A 21,455-nucleotide genomic window follows, 5' to 3' on the forward strand; every position below is an offset into this window, starting at 1 on the left:
AGTTAAATATAATTCCATCATTTGGGTCATGCATATTATTCAGCTAAGTAAGACATGGCCTTTAATATATAATGTCAAATAGCGGATTTATTGCTCTGTACAGTAGAACACTGTTTCACCAATTTTCTAATACAGTTTTTTCCCCCCATGAGAAGGGCCCCAAATGCTTTACAGAACATTTATTTTGACATTAATTTTTTATGGGTCTGGTTTGAGAATTGTCTAAAAGTTCTTAGGGATGGCATGAGTCAAAAGACAGACTTGGAAGGTCAGATTGGGCCAATGCACCAACAGATGGTTAAAGCAGGACAAATATGGTGATGGCACAGTTCAAGTCAGTTGTTTCGCCGTGTAAGAATGGTTTCATTGAAGAAAAGGAATAAATATTTTCACTGCTCAAATATGATCATTATTCAGCCAATGGAGAAGGCAACACAAGTCCTCCACCTCATTAGGTTCTGCTAAAATCACAGTGGTCACTTTCAAGTAACTTACAGGAAATTGTACCTCAGCAACAATATTCCTCAGCATTAGACATAGAATAAAAAGTGAAACATGAAAAGACATCTTATATACACATTCATGTGCATGGTTGTGTGGAAACGTGTAACATTTTACACACCTACAACTTAAAGCTCAAATTACAAACATGAGAAAAACCAACTGGCCCTGAGCCCATAGCATAATGGGATCACAGTGGGGCACAAAGCTTCAACATCAACACTACAAAGTCAATGAGGGACACTAAAGCACATTAAAGTTATGTTGCCAATAGCAACCAATCAGAATCTTGATTCTTTTAGTGCACACTAGAAAATGAAAGCCTCAGTCTATGTTACCAGCATTCTGAGGCCATGGGAGATAGAGAACATTGTTTTTTCTAGGTAACTAGAAGAAAGAAAAAAGAAAAAGAAAATTGCACTATAGGCAATGCTACCTTCTCTGTAATTACCAGTTTTCATGACTGTCCTCCAAATCATTCCATAATGAAAACCTTCCATCAGTAACCCTCTATGTACATGTGTGTCTGTGAGAATGTTCCTATGAACAGTTTTACATATAGCAACGTGCATTCTAAAGTGCATTTATTTTAGTTATCCCTTGAACTCCGTATGTAATGTAGTGTGGCTTCCCATTTTATGCGGGTAGTTTGTGAAGCTTGAACAGCTCTACTGTTTAGCTGAATTTAATGGAAGGAACAATTTCAAGAATTATATTTTCCATAATCGGCAGGTGGCATCTGGAAATATCACGGATGATCTCTGAAGCATCCCCAACTTTTTATTCTTCAAATACCTAGAGAAGAGATCAGCTGCACTTCAACAATTTGCCTATAAACTGTAGACCACAAGACCGGCTCTATGTAAATGGCAAGATGTGACAGTTTATCCGTGGTCTGAGCATGTAATCACTACTGTAGAGCGCTGACAGCCTGCCATGTACTTAGCAAAAGGGATCTCATTATTTCGGAAACATTTGGTTTAAATTTTTTATGCACGTGCCATTTCAAACAACAAGGAATTGAAACACTATTAGGGATTTTTCAACTTCATTCCAGGAAATTTGTACCATGTGTGCTGGAAATGCTTCATGATTTTGAGATAAAAACAAATGAAAAATAACGCAAAAGCAATACATTTTATAAAAAGAGGTGGTTTTAGAAAATACACACATAAATGAATGCAAGCTGACAGAAATATGCTGCAAGGATTGTACTCTTGGTGCAGGGATTGGATTACCATTTAAAAGTTATTAATATTTTTTAAAAAAACACACAACAAAATTTCCTCTTTAACCCTTTCACTGCCTGAGGTCTGCTGATATTTTGCACCTCAGGTTGCCGAGCCAAATAAGAGAGTTCAAGAGTTTCAAAATGGACGAAGAATAGTGCAAATCCTCTTTGGTGGGGTTGGGTGCCTCTATTTTCGCCAAAACACAAGGCTTTGTAAAGCAAGATGGTAACATTTGCAGGTAAGCACTGCCGATGAGTGGCATTTATTGATAACTATGGATTAGGTGCTGTGCTCTGTGCCTAGCTTTGCGGAGTACTGCAAAAAGGAGATTGTTGTGAGACTATTGAAAAGGTGAGAGGTGGTAACGGTGCCTTTGTACAGACAATAGTGCACACGTTTCTTCTAGGAGAATAGCATTCACAACATTTTACAAGTGTACTGTCCAGGAGAAGTACAGTCATTGCCCCGTTCTAGGGTTACCAGCTAACTAACTTACAGACAGACTAAGGGCATATTTACTAAACTGCGGTTTTGAAAAAGTGGAGATGCCTGTAGCAACCAATCAGATTCTAGCTGTCATTTTGCAGCATGTACTAAATAAATGATAGCTAGAATCTGATTGGTTGCTATAGGCAACATCTCCACTCCATCTCCTAAATCTCAAGCTTTAGATGCAACCACATGCTGGGTTTGTATAACAAGAGCCAAAGACTGTCCATCTCCACTGTTCAACATGAGCCATCATTAGATACTGCCATCAAACTGATACTGTATAAAAGACCTTCATGTATTTTAACAGTGCTCATTAATTTGTTGGGCTCACTTCATACATGGATAGCAGTCTCAATGGGAAACTCACCGTAGTTATTGTTGCCACTGGCGTTCTCAATCTCCAGTACCCACTCTCCAGCTGGGTCCTCGTCCCAAGAATGCGTCGACATAAAAGCCCAATCATTAAAACCTTCCGCAGAGTAATCGAGAGGCCTGAAGCAGTACGAAAAATTGGGAAATTAATGCTGACCCTGGACACACAGCCAGGAAGACTATTGTTTTACAGGGCAACACTTCCAATATGTAGTAGCAGTGTCATGGCTGTGCCAAGTAACTGGACCACCATATCACAGTGTGCAAGCAATGCATGGTCATCCTCCTCTTAATTTATTTGTATAGTGTCACAGAATCCGTAGCGCCACACAATCAACAACCCATAAAACAGAAAAAAGTACAGATAAGTGACAAGAGAAACAATAGAGTCAGTAAAAATCAATACAATAGACTACAGAGAGCAATATATAAGAATTAAATCTGACATAAGCATTGTGGGAGAAGGGGGTCAGGGTGAGGACAAGCTACTCTACTTAAACCATTATTCTCTATAAGGGACTACACAAATACTTACAGGTTATGGTCTATTGTCTAAAATCAGACAAGACTAATTAAATAACATTTATGTATATTGTTTAGAAGAGGCACATGCACAGATGTTATTAACTTTACTTACATAGAAGAGTAACTATACACAGAATGTTTAATCATTCACATAAGTCCATGCCCCAGTGCAGCTCGCAATCCGAATTCTCTACCATACAAATAAACACTAATATTAAACTACCTGTTTTTGGACTGAGTGAGAAAACCCACAAACACGGGAAGAACATACAAACTCCACACAGAGATCCTACCCATGTCCTGAGGCGCAGCAATGCTAACCCATTAGGATTTGATTGCAAGTTAACAAATGGTTACAGGGCAGCTGTAACAATGGAACATCTTCTGGCAAGAAGCCACAAGTAAAACTCGCCATATAAAACCATTTTAACATACAATTCGTAAAAAAGCTCGCCGGCAAATAATCACATGAAACAGGACACTCAGCTTACGGTTGTGCGGTTACCTTGGTGCCAGTAAACAAGAGCGAGTGCCCTTAGGACTTGTCAGATAAATGGCGAGGTCTCCCCTGCGGTTGTAGGACAAAGTTAACCTGGCTTGAACATGCTCCAAAGCGTTGATGTAATTGGACATCCCAGCGCACGGTTCCACTTTCCGTCTGACTTCCAACCGCTTCCCTATGTCCCTAGAAAGAATTGCGGCATTCATTTATGTCAATTAGTGATCCTGTTTGCCGAATGAAAAACAATTGCATTATTTAGGTCACTTGCCATCCCATGAGCTCATGAACTGGAAGAGATGACATGGCTCATTCAATTAATTATGGTAAAAGAGACCAAACAAAGGATCTGGAAAGCGTAATACAAACTGCTAACACAATAAGGACTAGAAATTTACTTGGTTGAGTGATCAAGTGAACATGAGAAATAAATTAATAATGGGTGTATTTACAATTAAAATGTCAGAGATCCAACCTCCCTTCTCTATACCAATTCATCTCTGGACAAAGCCAATCAAGACACAGGATATATAGTAGATCGGATTCTGTGCACTGTTCAAATGCCAAATTAGACCCTGTCATTGCCAATACGGAAGCAAGCCGAGTTAGAGTAGAATGTCTGCCAAAGAACCAGGTGTTCCTAACACGTCCCACTGTTCTTTATTACAGTACAATGTGTATTCCTTACATGCCTACAAAAACCACAATGTAGTATAAACATATGACAGAAGGCATTTTACCCATATGTATCAAAATTCGATTGTATAAGAGAAGCAACTGGTACAAATAAATATTAATAGATATCCGCTTACAGGAAACACATGTAACAGTTATGGTTCTAGAGGGGATATGCATCCATTGCAGATAGCTCCAACAGCACATAAGAGAAATAAAATAACTCTGAAGGGTTATTGGAACCAGGTTGTTTAACCCCAACCACAAGCAGAGCACAAGATAGAGCTGCAGCTGTATTCCCCAGCAGGGCTCCATTCATGCTCCGCTGGACAGAAGCCATGTGGAGCCTCTGGCTCTGACCCAGTGAGGTGTGAATGGTTTGTGTGTCTAAATCCCCCAAAGAGCCAAATCCAGGTAATACGGCGTCTGTTCCCAGGACTGACTGAGCATCATTATTTCAGTGAGGAGCAACTTTAGTAATAACAGCAGGAGCTGTATCCGTTTACATGTGTTCTGCACACAGACTACAAAATGATATACATGTTAATTTCTGGGAAATGCTAACGAATGAAAGACTTGTTCCCTTGATGATTGCGATGCACAGAATGCCGTTTTCAGAGAACAGGAGCGGTGGTACATTATAACACTCATTTACAGGTCAGGAGCATTCACCATGTAGGCCAGTGCTGTTAAGGACCCAGGTGCCAGGGGTGCAATTATTTTCTCATTGTTCTAGGTCAGTGATGGCTAACCTGTGACACTCCAGGTGTTGTGAAACTACAAGCCCCAGCATGCTTTGCCAACTATCAGCTAGTTATCTACTGGCAAAGCATGCTGGGACTTGTAGTTTCACAACACCTGGAGTGTCACAGGTTAGCCATCACTGTTCTAGGTAGTCAAAAAGAAGTGGTTGCCATTGATTATCATTGCACACCCCCACTAGGGTTCATTTTGTCAGAAGCCAATTAACCTACCAGTATTTTGTTTTTTTTATATTTGGACTGTGGGTGGAAATCAGAGGACCCATAGGAAACTCACGCAAACACAGGGACTGCATACAAACTCCACACAGATAGGACCTTGGTTGGAACTGAACTCCTAACCGCAGCAGACGTGCCAACCACTGTGCCACCATGCCCAATATTACCTAGCAATCATAGGACCCCAAAACAGATTCTGGAGATGCTCACTGTGACCCAAACCACAGGCTGCACATCTCATTTTCTGCAAGTTCACTTGGCGCAAAGTCATTTTGATCAGCTTAACAGTCCTCTATGTAGAATACGATTTAACAGACTGCCGTGACAAAGCCATACTAGCATGCCTTTAATTCCATTCCACACTCAAGCCAAGTACTTGAGAGCAACAGTACAGCTTGCAGAGCATTTATTGTAATTGATGTCTTGCAATTTACTCCTAATTGGCGAGATGGATTGTGCACAATCAGAGAGGAAAGCTCAATACTTACAATCAGAATGCCAGGAACGACACACCTCCAGCCAGCTTCCACTGCACTGGCAGTATAAGAGGCTGCAGTAATTAACGTATCGTGTGCAGTACAGCATGAGGAAAATGATTCAAGCCATCATATGAAGATGATTCTGACCCCATAAAACAAGCCAGTGTTCATTAGCAAGACTACTGTGCAATTTGGATCAAAGTAGTGTAGGCTCACACCAAAATGTGCTGGCTTCCTGAGATACCAGAGATGACACATTTATCTCATAAAGGCTTGCGTTTCCAGGCACAGTTTTATGGCTCACAAATTCTAGTTTTATTCATAGGATAATTCATCTTTTGACATATCATAAATTAAAAAGCGATAAAATGTAAAATTATAGCCTTGTGCAGAACGTGTGCAACAGAGATTTGGATTTTGAAAAAAGTCCAAAACTCCACATATTCCTCTTGTTAAAAAAATTTAAATAAAGGATTTTTGGGACGACTCATTACACCGGTGGGTGTTAGTAAGGCAGAATATTTGTGACAATTACAGGAATATGGTTACTTCAATATATTGTCCCTTCCAATGAAAGCGAGAAATACCAGTAGATCCAGGACGCTCTTACCGCTGTCCACTCTGAATGCAATGGAAGGAGTGTAGCTGGCTGTATATATGATATTGTTGTAGTCAGCCACAACAACTGAGCAGGCACTATGATCACCAAAGGTCCATACATTGTACATACAGTAGTAGATCCTCTGGATATAATGTGATGTTAGCTCCAGAGGAAGAAACATACAATTTTCACTACTCACTTGGGTTCGGTGAGAATGTCAATGACACATTTTCTTTGAGGTCCCACGTTGGTCCAGTTTTTAGCAAGAGCAACCATAGCCCCAGCATCCAGCAGCCCGTATCCATATGAATGGCTGACTAGAACACACAAAACATGTTCCATAAGAATGAGTAGAGAACAATAAGAAGGGTGGGGGGTGGACGAAGATGGACGAAGATGGACTCAAACAAATAATAAAAAAAAAAGCCATGAAGTTATACTGGACAGCGTGTACTTTCAGAGAACAGAACTGTCAATAACAACTTCTAGGTCCATGCACTGGTCTATTACAACAGTGTAAACACAACTTGCTTGGCATTACAGAGCTAGAGGGCAATAGGTGTCCTGATAACAAATGTTTATGTACATAAACCTCTCATATCTGGACTTGGGTTGCGTGTTGCAATTTTTTCCTGATTTATTGTGCAATAACAGAGGCACAATTAGGAAGGTTAAGCTTTCTGGTCATCTAAGGGCATCCCCTGTAGTAATAAATGTTTTTTTGTCTCATTAAAATCAAAGGTTCTATTTTAAGTCATCTGTAAGGAAGTAGTTACACTAGATATTATATTCAGCCCTGTTGGACAGAAGTCACCCAGACAATGAACAGTCATTGACTAGAACATGTTGAATATACAAACCTTACAGTTATTATTTACTGACTATTGGTCCTACATCTGTTCCAGAGAAAAACTCCACTTGTAACTAGAGGTAATCAATCTCCAAGTGTCACGGGAAAACGTTTTTTTCAGTATATGAAAATATGAAACACTGGATGACATCTATAAGATCAATACACTGCTACATTCAGTTTCAGAAACAATAAATAAAAAGGTAAAAAACACACAGCAGACCGCTGATGGCAGTCATATCCACGGTAACATTATAACACTAAAAGCCTACTAAGATTACCTTTCCGTCCAACTCCATTGGTTATCCAGTCATTTGTTTTAAGGTGAGCTGGGTTTGATGTCCTTACAACTAGATGTTGCATATCCCTCCAGGTAAGATTATTACTATGAGAAAATGGGGAACAAATGTTGCAATGAAAGTTCATTTGATTTAGGACAAAAACTAACAATTTCAATTATGAATTTCAGTGTCCAAGTCATGGGCTGGGGATATATTTTTTTTATAGTACCAATTAACTATTTTGTTGTCATGGAAACAAGGTTGCATTTACTATACAGTATTGCTTTGTGTTAGGCAAATATTTTTATCGATTCCCAGATGCACAATATTAGAGAGTGCCACTGACAGATGGGAAAATATTTAACATTTGAGCGAAGGCTGAATACAAGCTCTGTAGCATTACATTTAAAAATACACCAATCAGCACTCTCAGAAAAAAAGCCCCCAAAACATGTCACTGCTATTATACAGTAGAGAACGGAGCACATGATCCTCTCAGCAGATCATTTGCACTCATGCAATTATGAGAGGCGGCACAATGTATTTCACCTTGGTCAAACACCTTTAAAATAAATGATTTGTAAATGCAGCCTATAAATTCATAAGACCCGATGACATCATAGATACAGTTATGAGAGTAGAAGTGTCTCGGTAATGTCAGGGATTCCTTGGGACTTGATAGGCTGCAATCTCATGACTATTAGTACAGTACACAAAGTGGCAGCCTACACTGTGCATAGGTGACAGGGGCACTGTAAGTAGTAGTTATTTTAGTGCGCCTTTTGACTTCTATAAAATACAGGGTAGGGTTTAGAGCACAAAATGATTACTTTGCTTCCAGAGCGAGTGCGATAATCCCTGCAGCCAGAGGGGCTGATGCGGACGTCCCAGTGTGAGTGTCTGTGCACTTCTGCCTTAAATCAGTCGTTACCTGATGGAGAAAACATAGAAACTCTGAACCACTCTCAAAATGACAATGTTGCAACAAATTCCCAGATACAGGTAATGCATGCATATGAATACAGCACACTAAAAAGTCTCTGCTTCTAGAACGTGCCTATTTATATACATTTCTATCAACTACAAGTACCAGCATGTCCTGCCACACAGGTTTTCAGGACATGTACACACTTATGTACACTAAAACGAAAAAGGAACATGTTCCCTACCACTGCTATATATGAATTTTGGGTACACATACTTATTGCTCATTTACATGCAACTCATTTTTGGATTTGCTCATTTGTTACTGGTATTTGTACATTAAATAAACTATCTCCAGGGTTTACTTTACAAAATAACTATCTAGTAAAATAGAAACTTGACGGTTACTATACGTAAAAAGGGCACTAAGATCATGGCTTAAACTACACGCACACATTTCTTATTTATTTATATGAACTGCCCTTCACTCTTCCAGAAAACTCCTGGAATGGGTCTACAGCAAACAAATACAATTTGTTCAGGCTGTATGTTGAAATTCACTGCAAGCTACATGACAAACAGTACACACTTGGTACAGCGATATGCAACTAACATCTGGGGGAGGGGAACAGCCCAGCCCCGCAGATACTGTTGGGGATTTAAATAACATAACAATTGCAGACATCTTTTACATCAAATCATAGGATCAAGAAAGCCAGAATGCTATACAGTGTTAACCATATAGGGCCTGATTTAGAAGGAAGGAAGCTAGTTCAACTCTGTGCCACAAAAATCTGCATGCCCAGTAAAATGAAAAAGAATTTTGCATTACACGGAACTTGTGGCCCTAGCGCCTTCATGGAGGGATCTGCGATATGGAAGAGCAAGGCACGTACAGAAGGGATTCATGCCACATGGAGATGTCGCCTACACTTAGGAGGTATATCTGTTGCATCTCCGTAAACCTTGTTGTAGAGATGTGATGATGATGATAGCCATCAGCACACATAGTTACAGCTTTAAAGATCAACAAAAACAACTTTGACCCCTGGCCAGACACACTTTAAAACAGGGTAATCTGTAGCATTGAGTCTGACTGTCAAAAGTGACTGTGAAACCAGCCACAGCCTGGTCAGAATTCCCTAGATGAACCGGGCCTGAAAAATAAACGTGTGAGCCTCTAATTCCCAAATTCAAATGGAGCGGCATTGAATATTACTGGGCCTCATCCTGGCACTCTCGGGACAGTCAGTGCCATTGTTAAAAGAGACAAAAAATGATAAAGTACTTTTGTACAACTACAAGTCCCAGCATGCCCTGACAGCCAGGACCTGCCGGAACATTTTGAACAGTTGCTGCACATTTGCAGTTCACAGCGGTAAGTAAATAATCCCCAACATATTTCCTTGTTTACGTAGAACCGAACCTCTATGTTCTCTTTAGAGAGGAGGGCAGGATAATTAAGAGTGAAAAACAATAACAAGGTTTTAGAAATTTGTAAAAGAACCAATAATGCCATTCAATCTGATAAGATATTTGTGCTCGCTATTATTTAAATAAATTAGTGGCAGAGATAATGGTTTCTTGTCCTTGCACTGTGAGGGAGACAATATAGTACTTACGATTTGCTTTTCATTCTGGTTCCCACTGCTGTAAGTGGTTGCCAGTGTAGAGGAGCAGGCCTCGCTGTACCACGGTACATTGCCAAACTGGGTGGTGCTGCTGATGGACAGCGTGTAGATGCTGTTTGTGTATCCATCACAGTTGCAGCTGTCATGTTCTCGCCCACCGTTTCCAGACGCCCACACGTATATAGAGCCCAATCCGTTACGACCCTGTAAGTCAGGTTGATGTAAACAAAAGTAGCATAAAGCTGGTCAAACACAATACATTCTGTAACTAAGCCCGATCATGGTCCAGTTTGTTCATGTGTGTATGGAAATAGGAGAGATAGTGTCGTTCAGTGCATCACAGACGTTTTTATAGTAAGTGTGGTCAGCATGAAACCACCAGATGATATGACAAACAATGCACACAGCAGATAAGGAAAGCCTGTGTAAGTCCATGCTGCTTCAGTCCTGGTAGTATCATAATCTAACCAGGAACCATACTGCTTAGAATTTATCCAGAAAATATAGTATGCAAAAGACGCCATGACTATTTGCTAGCCTGATTGTGTATTGTTGGACATCACATCATCCCATAAATGAGAACTCTATATTACTGCATAGGACAAAATTCCAACTGTATAGTATATCCCACTGTATAAATTCAGGCAAGATCTGTCAGTCTACCTGTTTGACCCCCCTCAAGAAAGCCTCTTCTGCCAGATGAGCTGGACCATCCACAGTCTTCCCATCATCTTCTGGTCCCCAGCTGGCACTGTAGATGTGGATGTGGTTAGGGTTGAGCCCCAGTGATCTTGCTTCTACTGCATCGGTCACTTCACCATCCAGCATCCGAACACCTACAGGAGATAGAACAGAGAACAAAAGGTTAGATTGGTTAAATTATTCTACAGAGAACATTTCATAATAGAAGTGTTAGGATCCCATAAATTTATGAGTTGGGAAGAAAAGTTTACTAGAGGACGTCTCTGAAAAGGTCAGCAAAGCTCAAATATAACTTGATCCAATATGAAAATTAACATTTAAATTACAGTGTTAAATATATCTCAAAACTATTGTTTAAGCTAGGAGCCAGATGTCTGCGCTTATGGCAAGAAAGCCATCGAGAATTTCAGAACAAACACCCGCCCAGGTCAGGCAGAAAGGGAAGAAGAGCACCTGACAAGACAGGATGCGTCCATCTAATCAGAGCTCCCGACAGATGTAAATGGCATGGACTGCTCCTGCACGGAGAAGTACAGCAGTGTCATAATTAGCATGGTGCGGCATAGAAGTAGTAGCTAAAGGAGAGAGCATCAGGGAAGAGATGCTGTATGTTGACCAGTGATATGGCAACCTCCCTCATTGTGTCACCAGTCCAATGTCAGCGTATTTTAATTATACCGTTTTAACTATATGGAAAAAAACAAAAAAAATAAAAAAAAACTCATGGTAAGATCGCCATGGCGTAATACCTATTTATAAGAGGCGTTAAAGTTATAGTACCATTGTTAACAATAAGCTCCTTGCAATTGTCACTAGGTTCAAAAGGAGACTCCACCTACAGAGAAATCTATCCGGGAGGTTAGCTTACTTTCCCAGGAATCCGGGAGGTTTCCCAATATTTCAGGAGTCTCCCGGACATTCCATTAGTATAAATATCAGATGCATGGGAATTTATGCAAAAGACAGACTGAAAATAAAAAGGGAACATACAGAGACTACAATCACAACTTGAAGCAAAGTGGTTCCACAAACATTGGGACACTAGCACCAGAAAGTCTCAATACAGACATAGATTTGTGGAGTTTTAACTGAAGGCAGTATTTCTTTATTTTTGTCATTAGCATCTGTACTTTTATTATAAGCAGTATTTTATATTTTGAATACATCTGCAACCCTCAATCATTCATCACATCTTTCATCATTTTCAAGTTATCCTTTCCCTAACCGATAAAATCTTTTCAATTAATAGTACACAAATTTTTTGCAGTGGGAGCAGGTGTATGTCTGTTTAACCAGACAGACATACACGTAGAACTAGCAAAATCAACAAAATACACACCAAGTATATCAGAAAAGTCACACAAAAAACTGAACCATTGCTACAGAAACCAATACAAACAGAGGGGCATAAACACTAATTAGAAGTCGTATTGCAGTCCTTTGCTCAGAGAGAAAGTCATAGAGACTGGTTAATTGAGTTTTTAGAACATACATACCTCCTATGTTTTTATTTTCACTTTTCATGGATAAATTCTTTGACAACACTTGCCAGAGAACACTAAAGAAGATCACCACAGACTTCCGAGTGGGCAGAGCATGAGAGCGGCTACATTTTATGGAGCTCCCTGTTGTACTCCCTCTAATCTGTGCGGATACCCTGGTATAAGCGGGGACAAGTGTGCTGTAATGCCACTGGCTTCCTTCACCTGCCTCTCACCCGGAGTCCTGCCTGGGGATCCAGGGTGTCCACCTCGCCCATGACGTGACAGAACCCCACCTTCCCCCAAATCCCCTTCTCTCTGTGGATAGCTCGGATATTTGGACCAGTGCTGGCCCCGAGACCGTTCCAACGGTCTCTGACACTGCAAGAGAAATACTTATGGTTATTATGCCCATCATTGAACAAATGCTAGATCGTTTTCAAACCGCTATTGCAGCAGCAGTGACAACTGGAACATTGTTAAGCGAATTCCCTCCTTGGAAACCTGTGCGAGTGATGTGGAGGATAACTCTTATAGTTGCCCTATTTAAAACCAGTTCCTCACCGACGGAGAAACTAGATGATCTGGAGAGCCACCATAAGGAAAATAATTTAGGCTTTGTGGGCATTCCGGAGTCCGTTTAAAGGTCGATAGCAATGTCCTTGGGTCCCGAAACCCGACCACCATGGAGTGCACAGTAGTCTTTGTCTTGGGCCATTAGGTCCTTCTCCCATTGAGAGAATACAGACCATGCACATTTTACCGTAATTGAATGTCCAAATAAGAGAAGTGTGGTCAAGGCAGCAGTTAATGAAATGGGTAGCTGGAAACATCTGTTGCTCTCCTATCTGGGCCGTGCAAATCTGATCAAAATTATTGTATTTCCCAGACATCTATACCAGTTACAAATGCGGCCCATTTTATGATCACCATCAGATGAACGGCTATTGAATAGGGAATTTAGAAATTGTATTTGGCAAATGAAACAGCCCAGAATAGTTCTCTAAACTTCGGCAGAGTACATCAGATGGGAGGTATAAACTTCCCTAATTTAAGATTGTACGGATACGCAAGAACCTTACATTATATTAGAGATTGGCTACATGTTGGTAACACCTATGTCCATTATGACTTGGAGCAATCCGATCTGTCAGATGTCCACTTTACCGCCTTTCTTCATTTTCACAAACAAGAAATTCCTGAGGAGCTTCTGGACAACTCACTTTTGATGATGGTCTGGAGGTTTTGCCACTTTATTCGTCATAAGTGAAACCTCAATAGTTACGATTCTGTATTTACCATTTTCACACAATCCCGAATTTCAATCTGGTCAAGCCTCTGATCCTTAAAACTTTTGACAGTCTAGGGGTATTGCCCACGTCAAGTCATTGCGTCCTCACATTCCTTACGTTTCCTCAGGTCTCGGATAAATTTGAACTACCAAACACACGTTTGTAATTTTCCAGGCTAGACATTATGGACATACTGTACTGGATTCTCTATCTTCTACTGATTTGTGATTTGAGTAATGATACAGATTGTCTGGTTCAGGTGATATTAGGAAAAGATGACCGATGTTCTCTGCTACCTATCATTTCTCTGCAGCAGCACCTATAATATGCCTGGCCGCAGCTGGGTCCTGCTCTAGGAGTATGTATTACTACCCATTATCATGCACATAGCTAGGTTTAGATGCATTTTGTCGTTATTTCTAAAGAGGTCTTTTTAAAATTTAAAAAAAAAAAAAAACCCCCACCACAAATGATTAGAATTTCAAGAATAATAGAATCAAATGGCATTTTAGTGGGTCTGGTAGCCCCCATCAAAATTAGGACCACTATTCTTACCTCCGATCTTGGCATTATAAGCTATTCCAACACCACAAATCCCATTATTGGCCACTGCTGCCACTTCTCCCGCGCACCGTGTACCATGCCTATAAAATAAACACATTATTCAAGCATGCCATTAATTCACAGTGAATCAGATCCTTAAACAAAATGGTTAATAATTATTGATCATCATATTACTCTTATGTACGATGAGCCTAATATCCTAAATAACACAAATACCAGTTATTTCTATAAGCTTTATCTATATGTACTCCAATTGTTCCTGCTCATAGTAGAGAGACCGCTATTAAATTTTGAGGTGTATGCTTAAGTGCTAATATTAGTCAGCGTAGAGAAAAAAAAAAAAAAGTACATATGTTCCTAGAACTCTAAACCTACCTATAACTTTACCTATTTGCAGATGAATTTCTACATTTATACCTTTCAGTCCATATCCTACCCCTAGGAGACAATGTTGCTGCCAATGTATTAAGACTTGTCTCCAACACCAAACTTAGACCAGAACTGAGCCTTCATACATAGAGGTGAATGAAGGGGGACACTGTGCAGACAGAACATTAATCTTGTGTGTCTACTGCATTCTGTACCAAAGACAAGATCCACAGTTCCGCAAGGCAAACACTAAAAGTACATGAGCTTGGCAGATGAACTGTTGGCATTCCAAAGGATGGTCACACTGCTTAACTCTTTGCAGACTGTTCGCATCAAGGTTAATAAGGAACTCAAAAAAAAGTTGCAGAATCTTCCAGCTTCTAAAAACAAAAAGTGTATGCAGTATATCATGCATGTGGCAGATGACAAAAGTGATGTGATAGCAGAGGCCACATTTTCATTTGATGCCGGAGCAGTTAAACCTTGGAGACAAATGGGTAACTGTGGGATATCAGCCGTGGTTACAACCTTCACCTTGACATGGCTGAGGCAGCACACCAGACATAGGATTTATAGCATGTAACTACATAGGACAAACCAGAATAAAATATTGGATGGCTAAATAGATTTTAGAATAGGACACATACTTTTAACCAGTGGCAAACTTTCACAAATGGATAAAATCGCATATTTAGTAAGTTTGTCAACATCATTTGCATAGATTATGCTAAGTAAACGTTCCCACTTTGGGGTTTATGTGCATCTGGAAATTTTATGTAATGTAAAGAGTGTTTTGTTTTTTTACAGACGTGTCCTCATAAAAGGTTGAATTTTGCCACTTACCATCCTGGATTAAAAATATATGCACATCAAGGCTAAATCTACAAATTTATGAACGTGTAGACTCTGCTACAAACCAGCAAGCTGTAAGAAATGCAACAAACCTATCCTTTACAACGACAGGAGCAGTCAGCAGTTTGATAGCATAGCATAAAAAGTCAAGTGCTGTGAAAGGTGTATCCTAAGGGGCCTCAAACACAACAAGACTGTTCCCTACCCCACATAAAACTGCACAGCACAGGTTTCTTCTACAAAAAACAGTTCTCCTGTGTGTCGTTTGTAGCTGCAAAACTCCTGGATGGTTACAGTCATACAAATTTTACAAGCAGACAATCCTTGTGGAAGGCCTATAAATCAACCATTAAAGCATCAGGATTTCTGGGACATAAAAAAGTAACTTTCAAGAGAGTTTCAAAACAAACACACACAGGCTTTGCCCATATCACAGTACTATGACTTTTTTTTCTTCAACAAACATTTTAAATGGAAAATATTGTACAGAATCCTCTGAGGCAATTCAGCATCTTCTAAAATCGGTCGTTGCTTGAAAATGCTCTTCATAATAGGAAAAAAGCTTCACCCTGGCACATCAAGGGCTGACTGTCGATCACAGTAGCGCTTTGCCACGAGACTGGCCCGGTGAAGGGACAAGTTAACTTTTACAGCTCCAGGACAGTACCGTCGAGGTAGCCAAGTATCACAAAGCTGTCTTAGCAAGATTGTAATAATAAATTATGGTGATGTGATTTTCTATTGCCGTGATAAAGCAGCGATAGAAAAATAGCCCGATCGCCAGGTCTTCATAGACCCTTGTGATCCAAGCTGTGTCCAGCCAGATGTTTCCCATATTCAAAACAAATTCCCATTTTCTCCAGTTCAAATCAGTTAGTGATAACTCTGAGCTTAAATCCAGCATGCACACTTCAGTTTATGTTCATCAAAGATTGTAATACAGCCATCATTATAATAGTTTATTTAAAAGGAGCGACAGAACTCCACATCGCTGAACATTGTATGTGCTGCGCTCTATCTTCCCAATGCAGAAAAGGTCCAACAAGCAGAAACAAAATACAGAATAATAATGCCAAAAAAGCAGCATAACACATAGTAGGCAAAGTACAGAACAAAGTGAAATGGAGAGCATGAGAAAGGCAAATTACAAAAGCACATGGGTTGACGAGGTGGAAGTGAGCAAGAAGGCAGTAGGAGAAAGGCCCTGTACTTGACAGCCTACAAAGAATGGAATCATCATGAAATTATAGAAAAGAAAGAATATGGAGACTTTTAAATTCATACGGGTGTGTAATTTTAGTATCTTTAAAAGACATGCTCACTTGGGCAAGGAAAGACAGCGGTTGCGTTACCATTACCTTCCCAAAAATTAAATAAAATAAAATTCTACAACCCCTCCTCACAATTAGTCCTAGGTAAAAGCAATGGCAAAACCAGGGCAGGATTCACCTGCAGTACAGCTTGAGTGCCATTCCATGGAAGACAAGGCAGAAGAAGAGTCACTACGGGCCTATAGACAAGCAATGATTCTTTATGTAACGTGCACATACTTACACACAAAGAGCATGCCCAGTTCATGGCTGTTGAAATCATCATAAAAACAACCTGGTACCGAAGCTTTAAGGGTTGTCAGATGCTTTGTAACATGCACATGGCAGTACCTAGCAGAGGCCCCAAAGTTCAATCTATTTCCCCTTTCGTAGCACCCTCTGTATTCTGTTAAACATTTCAGAATTTCTCTTAAATACGGATAAACTTAGGCTAATTTAGGACTTCAATTAATCATTAGGGTGAGGGGAGAGAATGACTATTATGTGGCACTTAGTGAAACTTATTATATTGGTTGAAGTGCTCCTAGAAATGCACTTTCCTGCAGCATTGCAAATAGCGCACTTTTGTGCCTAGCCACACTAATCAACTACAGTCCTCCACCACAGGCCTGTGTACTATTTTATCCAGAAAAGCCAAACACTTTTAAAGTAAAACTAGATGCACTTACAGTTCTATGCAATTGTCGAGACCTTGCTCAATACAAGTTACGGCAAGGATTCAAAGGGAGGGTCCCCTCAAAAATCCTATTAAATGGAAGGGAGGGCAATTATAATAAATAGACATTGGTTTACATGATGGGAAAATGGGTTGAAGGGGAAGGTATAGCTGAGGAACGCTCATCTTTACCAGTGTAAACATGTTCAGCGCTTTCCCACAGAAAATGTGAGAATACAAAGCAAAAATTATTATTAATTCATGCACACAACAGAAATAATAAAACATGCTAAAGTTAGAACATAGGGCATCTTCGCTGCTTCCACAAGTAAAGAAGTCACAGCATCTGAAAATGTCATAGTGTTCATCAAGTCATGGAAAACTGCTCTTCTGTCATTTCCCAGACTACTACTAATGTGCTTCCTGACCACAGGCCGCTACAGCAAGTGAAGCATGCAGGAACCTGCCATCCATTTCATATTTATGTGTACTTTACTACTTTTATTACATATTTAAAATTACATGAAACAAAAAAATAAATTAAAAAAATTGTCGTCATCTGTAATTCCAGCGTTTGTATAAGGGGAGACCTGGCAAGAAGGGAGAGGAGTCCATATATATTTACATGGACTGTATTTTATTTTTACCCAATTCAAACAAACAGGGAAACACTTTTAAACTTCATGAATAATTTTCTTATTTTAATCATCTCTTACCAACGGTGATGTCTTGACCAGACAGTTGTGGTCAAAGATACTGGCACACTTGTACATTTTTTTTTAAATAACTCACAATTTCTCCTACATATAAGGTGAAGCTAAAAGGATTTGATCACCTGGATTCTCTTTGTTAATATACAGATGCTTTGTTTATTTTATCCTTATTTAATACTGAATATCCTTTTAAAATCAGAAAATTAAAAGAATGTAATTGACAAAATTATTGATACCCTAGTCTGGTAGCACAGTCTTTAGTCAAAATAACTACAACCAACCTCTTCCTATAGCCATGGCTGAGCGTCCTGCTCCTCTCTACCGGCAGTCTGGTCAGCTCTTCTTGTGCAGACTGCTTGAGTTCTCCCAGTGGTCCATGGGATTTAGATCTGGAATCATTACTGGCCTCTTCAGAGCAGTCCTGTGCCTTGTCCTGAACCATTCCGGATTGCATTTTGAAGTGTACTTGTGGCACTTGTCCTGCTGGGGGATCTTCTATGTAGACCCAGTTTTCTGACACTGGGTTCAACATTGTGCTCCAAAATGGCCTGGTAATCTCCACACATATTCCCTTGAGCCAGAGACTACGTGTGTTACCAAAAAACTGAATTGGATCCAATTTGTCCACAGGACATTCTCCCATACAGAATTTGGTTTATTCAAGTGTATCAAACTCCAGTCAGGTTATCTTAGTTCTCTCCCCCAGCAGTGGGGTCCTGCTGAGCCTCATACCACATAACCCCTTTTCATTGAGTTGGCCACAGATGGTGCACGTTAAACCCAACATACCCAGTGTCTGAAGGTTAGCTGGAATCTGGCTGAAACTTGGTTGAGGGCTTTTCTCCACCATTTGAACAATCCGGCTCTACAATCTTTGATAACGTTCTATTTCCAGGGAGGTTGGCTACTGTGTCATGGGCCTTAAACTTCCTGATAACATTACATATGGTGGAAATGGGAAGATCTCTGGTGTGTCCATGATTGCTTACAATCTTCTGTCTGACCTCAGACAACTCTTTGGCTGTCTTTCTTTTCTCTCGCTATGTGTATGTATATGTATGTATGTATATGTATGTATGTATATGTATATGTATGTATGTATATGTATGTATGTATATGTATGTATGTATGTATGTATGTATATATATGTATGTATGTATGTATGTATGTATGTATGTATGTATGTATGTATGTATGTATGTATGTATGTATGTATATATATATATATATATATATATATATATATATATATATATATATATATATATATAGGCAACTGTGAAGTCCATTTAACTTTTCTTCCCATAATTTATTCCCCTTCGCTCCTACATGCTGTTCTCGTCTTTCCTCACATATCAATCTCACTCCTTCCACCAGTTTTCTTCCATCATCCTCTCATTTCTTTAGTTCTCTGCACGATCTCCATCTCTCCCATTTTGGACAATATCTTCCTTTTCACTCTGGTTTTTAGTTTTTACGTTTAATCGCCCCTTTTAATTTATGTAAAATTAATACGTCTCATACTTTAAGAACCTTCTGTATGAACATTGTAATTCACATATTGTCATACCTATAAACGTATATTTCATGTGTTACTTGTGTATCATCCACAAATAAAATGTTACCCATAACTCCTCAAGTTTTCAATTTGTGCCATAGCCTGTCACACATAATTATATATACATGCACATACTTATTATGAAAATGAGTGGCTTATTGTAGCATCATACATCAATGTTTCTGCTCCTGTCTCGGTGGGAATAGAAAACGTGGATATATGAAGCTAAAATAAATCACCTCTCTCTCCCCAAGCCCTGTAAATGCCATCCCTCATTTGCTTTTTTGAATTCGATTTTGAATGTGCACTCGTTCTGCTTATTGTTTTGAAACCGTAGTGCACTACTATTTTGTCTATATTATATGTACACATACATACAACTTTCATTAAACAGAAAATAAGTTTCCTCTTTTATAACTGTGTTTTTACATATTCGGACACAATTAACTCACTTTCTAGTCCTCATTTCATTTGAACATTATTTAACAAAACATAAGCCACAATGAATAAAGCATTGTGTGTAAACAGTAAGAATACCTCCTAACACAGTAGCTTGTGTAACACCCTTTAACATGAAATACTGGTTTTCTGTAGCTGATCAGTCGTACTAGAGGAATTCTGGCCCACACCTCCTTACAAAACTTCTCCAGTTCAGTGATGCTTGAGGGCATTCACTTACACAAAGCTCTTAATATCTCATTATAGCAGAAGGTTTAGAGGTCTGGACTTTGATGTGGCCATTCTAAAAACCTTGATGCTTTTCTTTTTCAGCCATTACGTTCTAGATTTGCGGTCGTGCCAAGAACTATTTGTCCTGTTGCATGACCCAATTCTGTCCAAGCTTTAGTTGTCTTATAGTTGGGTACACATTTTCTTCTAGAATACTCTGGTATATAAAGTGAGGAAGTCTTTTATACCAGTGGTTCATAGGCGGCTCAATGGCTGTAAGATGGCGATGTCCTGTGGGTCTAAAACATACCCCCTCCACCAGCGTGGATGGTCAGTCTGAGACCCTTGTAGGGATGTGCATGCATGGGCAATTGTAAGCGATCCTGTCACTCCATGCCCAGAGGGATTCGTCTACACGCCATTCATAGGCAAGTTAGTTAGTTGTAATAATTACCAAATGCTTACATGTTCTGAATGCAGCAAGTATATAAAATCACTATAATATACATACACACACACACAAAAAAAATATAAATATATGTGCCAATAAAACTATTTCTGTTTGCTACAAATCGTAGCGCTACCAGAACTCATAAAAACAAAACACAAAGGAAAGTTGAAAAAGAAAAAAAACGAAAACATAAAAAAACGCCCAGGGATATGTCCACCACTATAAAGCATGAAAAGCATCCAAACTTAAAATGCATAACTAGGAAATGTACTGGCAGCAAAACATATTATCTCTCTTTGTGTTTCTCCTGGATGGGCAAGGTGGGAATAAAAATGGATGATTAAAATGAGGTTAACTGGCATCAGGAGAAACACAATTGCCGGTTTCCATTAACAGACTGGCACAGCAGAAGCACCAACTGCCTGCAAATAGATGATTAATTTCTACTTCTAACTTGAAGCAAATAATATTTGGAAAGGTATCAATTTAAAAAACGATGAGGGCGATTAAAGACCAGAGAAAATACAGGGAACACCGAGAAAACAACTCAGGAGATTATACTTTTGCCTTAAATATGTCCAAAAAGATTTGATGTGTTTTGTTTTTAACTTATAAGTTAAAGAGTTGGTGAGTAGGCTGTAATATACTTGTAGTTTCACAACACTCCAGGGGGTAAATGTATGAACCTCCGGATTCTTCAACTCCGGCGAGTTCAGCGCTTAAATTTAAAGCGGCGCTGCCTTGTAAAGGGAAACTTCCCTTTACAAGGCAGCGCA

The 21,455-nt window shown here is 39.5% G+C and overlaps 1 protein-coding gene across 1 annotated transcript in view; it reads right to left on the reverse strand.

Moving 5' to 3' along the window:
* The window catches only part of FURIN (furin, paired basic amino acid cleaving enzyme), a 119,599-nt gene that overhangs the window by 11,897 nt on the left and 86,247 nt on the right, over positions 1-21,455 (reverse strand). Inside the window, exons 7-14 of the mRNA XM_075207833.1 lie at positions 14,073-14,161; positions 10,706-10,878; positions 10,034-10,246; positions 8,318-8,418; positions 7,488-7,591; positions 6,556-6,673; positions 3,628-3,807; positions 2,593-2,717 (exon numbers count right to left, since the gene is read on the reverse strand). Coding sequence (XP_075063934.1) covers positions 2,593-2,717; positions 3,628-3,807; positions 6,556-6,673; positions 7,488-7,591; positions 8,318-8,418; positions 10,034-10,246; positions 10,706-10,878; positions 14,073-14,161 — 1,103 coding nt within the window. The remainder of the gene's footprint in view (positions 1-2,592; positions 2,718-3,627; positions 3,808-6,555; positions 6,674-7,487; positions 7,592-8,317; positions 8,419-10,033; positions 10,247-10,705; positions 10,879-14,072; positions 14,162-21,455) is intronic.

This window comes from Mixophyes fleayi, chromosome 4 (genome assembly GCF_038048845.1).
Source record: "Mixophyes fleayi isolate aMixFle1 chromosome 4, aMixFle1.hap1, whole genome shotgun sequence".
In the NCBI taxonomy this organism is placed as follows: Eukaryota; Metazoa; Chordata; class Amphibia; order Anura; family Limnodynastidae; genus Mixophyes; species Mixophyes fleayi.